At 42.5% G+C, this 12,397-nt stretch overlaps 1 protein-coding gene across 1 annotated transcript in view; it reads right to left on the bottom strand.

Moving 5' to 3' along the window:
* The window catches only part of LOC123763068 (zwei Ig domain protein zig-8-like), a 644,479-nt gene that overhangs the window by 115,884 nt on the left and 516,198 nt on the right, over window positions 1-12,397 (bottom strand). Inside the window, exon 4 of the mRNA XM_069301922.1 lies at window positions 3,253-3,385. Coding sequence (XP_069158023.1) covers window positions 3,253-3,385 — 133 coding nt within the window. The remainder of the gene's footprint in view (window positions 1-3,252; window positions 3,386-12,397) is intronic.

Below are 12,397 nucleotides of genomic sequence, written 5' to 3'. Positions count from 1 at the left end.
CATGATAATCTATTGAAAGCCCAGGAGAGGATGAAGACTCATTACGACCAGACCAGCAAAGTACGAAAATTTAAGCCGGGAGACTTCGTGCTTGCATACTTCCCTATCCCAGGTTCACCTTTACAAAACAGGTTTTCAGGACCCTACCGAGTCAAAGAGTGCAGAAGCAACAACACCTACGTCATAGAGACTCCAGATAGGCGGCGGAAGACCCAGCTATGCCACGTCAACCTCCTGAGGCAATATAATGGTACTCCTCCCACTGTCCTGATTAACTGTTCTACCTTCACAGAACCCTACATCCACAGTGAGACCTTCCCAACTTCTCCTCCCGAAAGCACTGACAAGGAGTCAGCGCTTTCTAAAATCCTTAATGATCTTCCCAAATACTTTCAGGATAATAATCGTGCTCCTTTGCCCTATTCTAATTCCACTCTCACCTCGTCAGATAAGCCCTTCATCCTCCATGTCGACGCCAGTGGTACCGACGTTGGTGGTGTCGTGATGCAGCAACGAGGCGAGGAGAATACACCTGTCAGCGACTACTGCTACAAGGAACTACGGAACAATTGGCAAGGAGCTACTCTTCATCATCCTGAAGCTCCAGCACTTCACTCCACACCTGAAAAGTGCACGGTCCACCATCAACACGGACCACACCATCCTACACCTCCTGCAGCACGCCCACTTCTCATCTCAACGTCTTCTACTATGGGCTTGCTAACTGCAGAAAATCCACCTGGAGACACGCTATACCAAGATTCCGACAACATCTTAGCCCATGATCTCTCTAGAGTTTATGAAGTAGAAGCGACTCCATCTAATACTCCACCACATAACGACGTACTTCTTCCAGAACCGCAGGCTTCGGGGGAGAGTTGTGACGATAATCTCCTTCAAGAGATTAAGCCTGCTCTTCCCTCCAAAAATACGTCGCTACAAATATATAAAACTACTATGGAAGAAATGTCCAACAACGACAACAACATCTCCAAGGTTTGCCAGAGAGCAAAACGTATGCAGCCAGGAACACCTGCTCCACCTCAAACCGCCAAACTACCTGTCTTGTTGCCGGCTCCTCGCTCATTGGCCGCCGGTCTAGCTGCAACTGCACTCCACCCACCATACTACTTGATGTCTGGGGCCGCCTCGACCTCAGTCTTCAGAATATTCAGTGCTTTCATACGGTTAACACGTCTTCTTGGTAGACTGAGCTGTGGCTTACGTGTACTAAGAGAGGTGATAGCTTAAGCCAATATTCCTGCACCTCTCATTTTATTGTATATTGCACAGCTTGTTATTGCTCACTTGTCTTAACGTAACTTTTCATTTTGTCATTTAATTATTCTTATTATTTTGATTGATTGATTTTATTATACGAATTTGTATGTCCATTTTATTCATGTTTTGTTTTTCTAACGTAATTAAAATTGCATTGTTAAAATTTACTTGTGTTTTGTGTGTCTTCTCCTTACCTTACCACAGACGAAGTTCCAGATTTTCTATTTTTTTTTATTCTATGTGACGAGGCCATACCCCTAGCTTTGAACAGCCGAACACCAACGCGTTACCGTCACAATATATATATATATATATATATATATATATATATATATATATATATATATATACTTTTTTCCACACACACAAACACACACACACCCTGGAAGCAGCCCGTAGCAGCTGTCTAACTCCCAGGTACCTATTTGATAACAGGGGCATCAGGGTGAAAGAAACTCTACCCATTTGTTTTTCCACCTCCACCGGGGATCGAACCCGGAAGCTCAGGACATCAAATCCGAAGTGCTGCCCACTCAGCTGTCAGGACTTATATACTGTAACTCGCAGAGTGCACTCCTGGCACTGAATGCACATAGTCACACCCAGAAAATAGTCATTGATATTCGAATGAATGTTTTAGCTGCTAAAGAAAACAGATTTGAAATTAAATTCCTATGGATACCATCACATGTTGGCATCTCAAGGCATGACACTGTTGATATGCTTGCAAAGACAGCTTGTAGGAAACCAGTAGTAGAAATTGATATGGGTGTTTCATTAGCAGTGACAAAGAGAATACTTAAACAAATATCTAATGAAAATCTCACCGACCTAACAAATTCACACAGACCTGAAAGTTGCAGTATTAAATATTATGATAGATATCGTGAGGAGACATTCACATATGGGACTAATAGAACAATAGAACCCGGCAATGTGATGTTATAGTGGCCAGAATACGCCTGGGATATAGACGTATCTGGCAGCTTTCTCAAAACCCAAATGTCGAGTACACAATGTGTCATCTTTGTGAAAGAGAAAACATGCACTCTCTTGAACATTATATTGTAGAATGTCCCATATTGTCTGACTTTCGCCCTCCTGGGCTAAGGTATGCTGAACTCTGTAGTTACTATATGAGTACTGGAACACTAGATGATATATTGGACTTGTACCCAAGATTAACCATATAATGTAACTATATAACCTGAGCTTGTAAAAGCATCTTAATCACCTTCAGTGGTTAATTTCTTAATTGCACACTAGTTTCTCTTGTCAGCTATCTCACCCTGTCAGAGTAAAAGAGACAAATATATGTGTATGTAAGTGTATATATTTATGTATGTATGTGTGTGTGTGTGTGTATATGTATGTGTGTGTGTATGTATGTATGTGTGTGTATGTATGTATGTGTGTGTATGTATGTGTGTGTGTGTATGTATGTGTATAAAGTATGAAGCTGATCAGAATTGCATTTCACCATTATAAATTCACATTAATGCATTCATAAATCTATGTATTTACGTATGTAGCTTAGCCTAACATTTTAAAAGCACTACGATCACCTTCTGTGGTTGTTCAATAAATCTCTGAACTGTATGTTTGACAAATCTTTCACCCTGTCCATGGAGGACAGAAGAAAATGTATATATGCTAGTTAGCATTATAAATGTGTGGCCACGTCTGTGGTAGAAAATAATAATAATAATAATAAAAAAAAGCTGGCAAGCCCCCCCAGTCATTCATACACCCCCCCCCCCCCAGAGTACTCACCTAATTGTGCTTGCGGGGGTTGAGCTCTGGCTCTTTGGTCCCACCTCTCAACCGTCAATCAACAGGTGTACAGGTTCGTGTGTGTGCGTGCGTATATGTGTGTCTCATAACTCACAAACATATGCCACAGTCTTAACTTGACAAGCCACGTGTTATCCTCACAATGAGTGAGGCCACCAACCAGAGTGAGATACTGACCCTTGACAATGAGGAGGACAGGCCTGGTGATCTTGGGGTCAGAGTTGACCTGACACTCGTACCAGCCACCGTCCCCTGGCTGGGCGTACTTGATGTGTAGCGTCCACTCGTCCGTGTTCCCCGGGTGCAGCACCTGCCACACAACCATAACATTATTATATATATCAATATTATCACAGGTAATAACGTGAAGATCCACGAAGCGCGAACCTGCGACCTTGGCATTGCCAAGTCGCATACTCTACCACCGGACCCCCGAAGCTTATCATTGATATATATCATGTTAATGTAATTACTGTGTAAAAAAATTATTATTAATATTAAATCATTCATATAATAATAATAGTTATAGGAAGAATGATAATATTACACCCATGATTCCGGTACATTACTCCGCTCAATACTTCAGCGTTCATGTTGCCGTTCGCGAAGCCGGATCACCGCCTCAGCGCTCAAGAACGCCTCATGTGTGTGATGTATGGCAGAGGAAGATCTTGTACCCCTGAAAGATGGCTTGTAATGGCTTACTGTGTCCTCCTCATAATTACCTTACCTCACCTTGCACGCTTACACTCAACATCAAACTTATGTGAACACGTGAGTGTGTGAGGAAGTAGTGAGAGTGTGAGGAAGTGGTGAGTGTGTGAGGACCGCAGACAACAGTTATGCTGGCCAAACACCTTTAACCTTTAACCTCTTAGACCTTTAACACGCGGCTAGAGAACAATTCTAGAGTTTAGTTTAGTTCATTTATTATGCACCCTATACCCATCTTGTGGGCGGTAGTGGAAAGGGTTACAGAGGCACATAATGGGCTCAGGGACTGAATCCCACAATTCATTTAGCTAAGCAAGTTACAATCTTGATGAGCTAGTTACAAAATTCAATATAAGTCGTCACATCAACAACAATTCTAGAAAATTCGAATATTCTAGAAATTTCGACCCGAATCGAGAGGAAGAAAGAAGCGGGTATATAGAGAGTCCCACCACCTGCTACAGTCAGTATAAGTTTAGACGTGGACCAGTACACATGCTGCTCCTCCACGTCATATGTAAAGCTTATTTATAGAGTCTGGGAAACCTTTGTGAAGTTTCAACAAATTGTAAGAAAGGAAAATATGAAGAAGAAAACGGAAATGTTGAGCCAGAGTGGAAGAGTTTATCTGACCCTTTCCCAGTGGTATATAGTGGTAATGACTTGGCGCTTTCCCCAAATAGTTTTCTACCCAGGCAATATGCTTAGCACTTGACGAATCAACACAAATGGTAATATTTGGCCACCATTGATGACCAAAGCTTGCTGGACTGTGCACTTGGTGTTGTGAAGTGTGGCGGTGCTGTGGATGACTGCTGGATGTGTGGTGGTGCTGTGGATGACTGCTGGATGTGTTGTGGTGCTGTGGATGATAGCTGGATGTGTGGTGGTGCTGTGGATGATAGCTGGATGTGTGGTGGTGCTGTGGATGACTGCTGGATGTGTTGTGGTGCTGTGGATGATAGCTGGATGTGTTGTGGTGCTGTGGATGATAGCTGGATGTGTGGTGGTGCTGTGGATGACTGCTGGATGTGTTGTGGTGCTGTGGATGACTGCTGGATGTGTTGTGGTGCTGTGGATGATAGCTGGATGTGTGGTGGTGCTGTGGATGATAGCTGGATGTGTGGTGGTGCTGTGGATGACTGCTGGATGTGTGGGGGTGCTGTGGATGACTGCTGGATGTGTGGTGGAGCTGTGGATGACTGCTGGATGTGTGGTGGTGCTGTGGATGACTGCTGGATGTGTGGTGGTGCTGTGGATGACTGCTGGATGTGTGGTGGTGCTGTGGATGACTGCTGGATGTGTGGTGGTGCTGTGGATGACTGCTGGATGTGTGGTGGTGCTGTAGATGACTGCTGGATGTGTGGTGGCGCTGTGGATGACAGCTGGATGTGTGGTGGTGCTGTGGATGACTGCTGGATGTGTGGTGGAGCTGTGGATGACTGCTGGATGTGTGGTGGTGCTGTGGATGACTGCTGGATGTGTGGTGGTGCTGTGGATGATTGCTGGATGTGTGGTGGTGCTGTGGATGACTGCTGGATGTGTGGTGGTGCTGTGGATGACTGCTGGATGTGTGGTGGTGCTGTGGATGATTGCTGGATGTGTGGTGGTGCTGTGGATGACTGCTGGATGTGTGGTGGTGCTGTGGATGATAGCTGGATGTGTGGTGGTGCTGTGGATGATAGCTGGATGTGTGGTGTGTTACGTACTCCTAGCAGAATACGTATATAAATTTAAAATAACTAGTTTTATTTTATTATATCATTGCCTGTATATGTACACACATTGTGTTTTGTAAATTGTCGTATGGTGTGGCAGTGTTAGTGGAGACAGGAGTGGGGTTGCGATGCACACGTCTAGTACCTGTTTGATTCGGGAAAGCTGGACCTGTTCAGTTTGGAAGTTCCAGATGTCACTTTTATTTAGTATATATAATTGTTTATATTCTGTAATTAAACAGGTGGCATTGTACTTATATATTTTGTAAGTAACTATTATCTGTAATTTGCATTCTTGTGTGTTTTGAGAACAAGTGGTTGTTCAATTAGTTTAAAATATTAAAAAGTCCTTAGTTTCCATCCCTCATCCTGGGATGAGGCAGACGGGAGGTGAGAATGTGGGTAGCGACAGAGCGTGAGTTCAGTAGCTGATACGGGACCAGGAGAGTAACATGTGGGAGATAAGTCTTTACATTCATTGTGTGCCATATTTTATTTGTTATATTTAGTGATATGACAATACTTTCATTTATTGTATAAGTTAACTTAACCATCTGTGTTTTTATATTATACTGTCTTGAATATATATCTATATAATATTTTGTATCTATTCTTCAGTCCTAAAGGAAGAGTTTTATTTATGTGCTCATTACTTATCAAGGGGTTATACTGGTGACGCGCTTTAGAGAGCAGCAGTGGTATCCTAGACGTAATTAAAGTTTGGCTGCTGTAGGGTCACGAGCCGTAACGAACGATAGGTAACAAAGAGTTATGGGGGCCTGTGCCGGGAAATATTGTTCCCACTTAACCTTAATTATGCTAATCTAACCTTGCCTTCCTAGGTACCATTGTGTCAAGTGTCTGTGTGTTTCTTAAGAACTATTCCATGTGCCAAGCAAGCTTTCCTGTGTGTCAAGTAACAACGTTTCACGATTTTGAGGTAAGTCATCCTATATATTTTGTTTGTGCAGTGAGGCCAAGCGAATTTTCAGTGTGGTGACAATTTTACAGTGAAGTGTAGTGCAGTGCCATTGTTTTTAATTATTGTTATGAATCAAGTGCCAAGTGTTAGTAACGATGGAGGAGAAAGTTGCCGCGTTGGTGGCTCACCCAGACTTTGAAAGGATTCAGAGCCTTAAAAAGACTGAGTTAATACAAATGGCAAATCAGTTGGATTTGACCGCCAACAATAGAATGGTTAAAGCTCAAATATTGAAAGTCATTGTGACACATTTTGTTGAGAATGGAGAGTTAGATGAAGAAATTCTAGAAGAGTTAAAAGAGGAGTCGAGTGATCAGATGACGTTAAAGCGTCTTGAGTTAGAAGCGCAAATAGCCAATGCTAAGCTTGAAGCTCAAAAAGAACAGAGAATATTAGAGGCTGAAGCTCGTCAAAGAGAGATTGAAGCTCAACAGCAACAGCAAATATTAGAGGCTGAAGCTCAGCAGAGGGAGCTTGAGACTAGACGTTTAGAAATTGAGGCACAGTTGCAAATAGAAGCCACAAAAAGGCAACAATTAGAGATTCAACAACAAATGGCTGACACTAACTTCAGGCTTGAAACACAGCGTATGGCAGCTGGGCATGGAAATACTAGTAATGTTTCAATAAATAGTGATAATAATCCCATCAGGATGCATAAGTATATAGAGTTACCAAAGTTCAATGAGGAGGATCCTGAGGTTTTCTTTGCACATTTTTATAAAATTGCCATCAGTATGAACTGGCCAAGGGATCAGTGGGTAGCCATTATGCAGTCTCAATTTAAGGGGCGTAGTCAGGAGGTTTTCACATCCCTACCTGACGCTCATAGCTTTGATTACGAATTTGTAAAGAAAAGCATCTTAAATGCCTACCAGTTAAATCCAGAGGCACACAGGCAAAAGTTTAGAAACCTAAGAAGGATAAGCGATCAGACAATAGCAGATTTTACTCGTCAGAAGACGAAATTTTGCAACAGATGGTTAAAGTCACTTTCAGTCACTGATTTTGATGCTCTAAAGAATCTTCTTATAATGGAAGAAGTATTGTCATGTCTCCCAGACCAGTTGTCTACTTTTATGGCAGAACAAAAGAATGTAACAGATATTTATGAGCTGTCAAAGCTCGCGGATGAGCATGAGTTGTTGACTAAGGCCCAGTTTACGGCCACTTCACCTAAGTCTAGTCGTAGAGTAAATTATAATGCTCACCGAACTCCTTATCAGAATCCATCCAGTCCTAGTACTCCAGTTATTCCCATGAGCTCTTCTCTTACAAAACCTAACCCTGCTACTTCCTTGTCAGGAATGTCAAATAATAATAAGGTTATTTCTAAACCTACAGTTGGTTCTACCAGTGTGTCCACTGTAAGGTCCTGTTCCCATTGTAAGAGAAAAGGCCATGGAATTCATTCATGTTTTATATTGCACCCTGAGTTACGACCAACTGGTCTCATTTATTGCAGAGGTGTGCAAAATAAACTTACTAATAAACATGTAACTGTAAACCCCAATTGGGTGAAACAGTATTCACCATATATGTCTTCAGGTGAAGTTTTGTGTATTAATGGGAAGTGGAAGCCAGTGGTTATTCTTCGTGATACAGGTGCTTCCCAAACCATAATTTCATCCAGTATTCTTTCTGATGTTGAAAAGAAAGAGACAGGAAAGTTTGTTGTTCTTCAGAGTGTTGCAGGATGTAAAACTGTACCTCTAATAGACATTAATTTCAGATCCACCATTACACCACGTTTATGCACTGTGGGTGTTAGTACACAGTTGCCCATCACAGGTGTGGATGTTATATTGGGTAATGATGTGGCCATAAATCATGTTGTGGGTGAGATTGATCCCCGTTTGTGTAAGCAGCCAGTTGCAGACCATGTTTATTCTGCCTGTGCTGAAGTTAGTTCTTTGAATGAACCTGTTGTAGAAGATGGTTTTGTCCCTTCTACCTGTGCTGATGTCAGTACTATTATAAATCCAGTTGTCAGTTCTGATATTGTTACTCAAGCATTTGTTCCAGTAACCAGTACCCCTTCAGTGGAGAAGTGGGATGTGGTTGTTCCAGATTCCTGTGTGGCCGATTTAGTTGTTGAGAGTAAGCCTGATACTATGACTCTGCTTTATTCCAATAAATTGGGAAAGGATGTCCATGTACCATTGTCTTGCCCGCTCACTACGAACGTTGTGCCAGGAGTTGAGAGAAACTTAAAAGCCACGACTCTGTATTCCAGCCAAGTGAATGGTTTAGGACAAAATGTCGGGTTGGCAGAAGTATGCCCGCTCACTCCAAGTTTCGAATCAGTTGTCGAGAGTAAGTCCGTTGTAGAGGCCCCGCCTCACCCTAGTCAAGGTGATATAATAGGGGAGGAGGTCAAACTACCTGTTACTTGCCCGCTCGCTTCAGATTCCCTTCATTTATGTGCATTGAGTAGAACTGACCCTAAGATTTCAGAGAGAAGCAAGGAGACAGTCTGTACTGTAGATCCAGTTTTGGAGAGTGTGGGAAAGCAGCCAGAGGATCAGCTTCTGTTGAGTAGATGGAGACCCATTGAGCCTCCCTCTTCAGTTGTCTGTGAGGATGTGACCCAGCTTGGTAGTGATATTATTGATTGTGAGCAGACAGTACTCCAAGCAGCTCCAGAAGTCATGGGAGGAAATTTTGGTAAAATCATTAAGAGTGGTAAAGTAGCATTTGGATCTAAGTTGCGGAGTTGTGATTCTTATTCTATGTGGAGTAAGTATTTCTCATTGTGTACATTGAGTCAGAGTGTGTGTAGGATGTTGAAATCTACTTTTATTCTGCAGGAGCCATTTTCTTGTGACGTAATGGACTGTGGGACATCTTTGTCAAGCCTTGTGGGTGAGCAGAGAGAGTTTACTCAAGTAGGTTGTGCATCCAGTTCTGAGGAGGTGGTGAGTTATGCTAGAGCAGTGTCTCTATCTTCAGATCCAGTTAATTTTGATGCACGAGTGATAAAAGTGTATGTTCCACTCAAGTGTGGTGTTGACTTTCAGAGTCATATTGTGGGTGAAGGATTAAATCATACTGGGGAGCAGATGTTTGAGGCTCCAGGTGTGCAATTCAAGTTGGGGGATAAGGTTATCCTACCTAGAGTTAATCATTGTGAAGGGTTACAGATTATCCTTGGGTGTTTCCCAGGTAATCTGCTATTCATCTTCAAGATGTTAAGACCCTTAAACCTCTTGGTTGATTGGTTGTCATCAGACGTAAATCACTTGGGAAGTGATGGTGAGGGTTGTAAAGTTTTCGGCATGTTTTATTTAGTCTTTTGGAAGACTAGACGGTTGATGAAAGTGTGTGTTGTGTTCAAGTTCACCATCAGGGGGTGTGAACTTGTCTTGAGAGTTATGATTGAGATATGGTGCCTAGGCATATGCCTGTTTTCTTTCACTGATCGTTATGACAGAGTTATGAGGAAATTGATTTCTGTGTTCCTTATGGATCATCTGAGTCAGTTCGATCAGGTAGTCTGTGCACTTATCTTGGGTTGTATTTCTTGGTTTGAAGGTCAAAGGTTTGATAAGTCGGTGTCTTGTGTTTCGGAAGGTTCTATGAATGGGAAAGTCTTACGCATAATTGTGAGGTTTAATGCTAATTTCTCTAATTTTAGTATCCATTGGGCGAGAGTATGTGTTCCACAGAGGATCAAGAGTGATGAAGAGCAGATGTCTGTGTCAGAGCATACCCAGGAGAAGTCCCAAATCTACTCAATATCCAGTCAGCTTCAATTAAGCAGTTCAGCTCCAGAAAAAGGGAGTAATGGAAAATGGAGTCTGTCTTGGAAAAATTCACCATGTGGAAAAGGAATCACATGGAAATATGAAACTGATCTTCGAGAAAGAGTAGAAACAAATGAAAAGCTAAATTGCCGTGATAACTGTGTGAAAGCAGCTACCTTTATTGACAATTCTATTCATGCTAATGATGATAATGTTGTAGATAGGAGTGTGAAATATGATCTGAAACAAAGTGAAATAAATGAGATAGTACCCTGGAGAGATAAATTTGCATACTCCAGTGACACATATGTAGAACATAGTCATATGACTGAAATTTCTGAGTTTCCTGTAAGACTATATTTGGAGTGTTTTCATATTTGTCCAGAAATGTGTTCTTCTTACTTATACATGTTTGGTGTAATTAATACCATAAATCTCAAGTGTCATACATTTTACTTTGAAAAAATGCCATTGATCTTCAATCTATTGCATTTTTTTTCTTGGAGGTGGAAGTGTTACGTACTCCTAGCAGAATACGTATATAAATTTAAAATAACTAGTTTTATTTTATTATATCATTGCCTGTATATGTACACACATTGTGTTTTGTAAATTGTCGTATGGTGTGGCAGTGTTAGTGGAGACAGGAGCGGGGTTGCGTTGCACACGTCTAGTACCTGTTTGATTCGGGAAAGCTGGACCTGTTCAGTTTGGAAGTTCCAGATGTCACTTTTATTTAGTATATATAATTGTTTATATTCTGTAATTAAACAGGTGGCATTGTACTTATATATTTTGTAAGTAACTATTATCTGTAATTTGCATTCTTGTGTGTTTTGAGAACAAGTGGTTGTTCAATTAGTTTAAAATATTAAAAAGTCCTTTGTTTCCATCCCTCATCCTGGGATGAGGCAGACAGGAGGTGAGAATGTGGGTAGCGACAGAGCGTGAGTTCAGTAGCTGATACGGGACCAGGAGAGTAACATGTGGGAGATAAGTCTTTACATTCATTGTGTGCCATATTTTATTTGTTATATTTAGTGATATGACAATACTTTCATTTATTGTATAAGTTAACTTAACCATCTGTGTTTTTATATTATACTGTCTTGAATATATATCTATATAATATTTTGTATCTATTCTTCAGTCCTAAAGGAAGAGTTTTATTTATGTGCTCATTACTTATCAAGGGGTTATACTGGTGACACGCTTTAGAGAGCAGCAGTGGTATCCCTAGACGTAATTAAAGTTTGGCTGCTGTAGGGTCACGAGCCGTAACGAACGATAGGTAACATGGTGGTGCTGTGGATGACTGCTGGATGTGTGGTGGTGCTGTGGATGACTGCTGGATGTGTGGTGGTGCTGTGGATGATAGCTGAATGTGTGGTGGTGCTGTGGATGACTGCTGGATGTGTGGTGGTGCTGTGGATGACTGCTGGATGTGTGGTGGTGCTGTGGATGATAGCTGGATGTGTGGTGGTGCTGTGGATGATAGCTGGATGTGTGGTGGTGCTGTGGATGACTGCTGGATGTGTAGTGGTGCTGTGGATGACTGCTGGATGCGTGGTGGTGCTGTGGATGATTGCTGGATGTGTGGCGGTGCTGTGGATGACTGCTGGATGTGTGGTGGTGCTGTGGATGATTGCTGGATGTGTGGTGGTGCTGTGGATGACTGCTGGATGTGTGGTGGTGCTGTGGATGATTGCTGGATGTTTGGTGGTGCTGTGGATGACTGCTGGATGTGTTGTGGTGCTGTGGGTGACAGCTGGATGTGTGGTGGAGCTGTGGATGACTGCTGGATGTGTGGTGGTGCTGTGGATGACTGCTGGATGTGTGGTGGTGCTGTGGATGACTGCTGGATGTGTGGTGGTGCTGTAGATGACTGCTGGATGTGTGGTGGTGCTGTGGATGATTGCTGGATGTGTGGTGGTGCTGTGGATGACTGCTGGATGTGTGGTGGTGCTGTAGATGACTGCTGGATGTGTGGTGGTGCTGTGGATGATTGCTGGATGTGTGGTGGTGCTGTGGATGACTGCTGGATGTGTGGTGGTGCTGTGGATGACTGCTGGATGTGTGGTGGTGCTGTGGATGACTGCTGGATGTGTGGTGGTGCTGTGGATGATAGCTGGATGTGTGGTGGTGCTGTGGATGGTAGCTGG

This window comes from Procambarus clarkii, chromosome 47 (genome assembly GCF_040958095.1).
Source record: "Procambarus clarkii isolate CNS0578487 chromosome 47, FALCON_Pclarkii_2.0, whole genome shotgun sequence".
Classification (NCBI taxonomy): Eukaryota; Metazoa; Arthropoda; class Malacostraca; order Decapoda; family Cambaridae; genus Procambarus; species Procambarus clarkii.
Note: the sequence above shows the minus strand (reverse complement) of the source record. Positions and strands in the feature narration are given on the sequence as shown.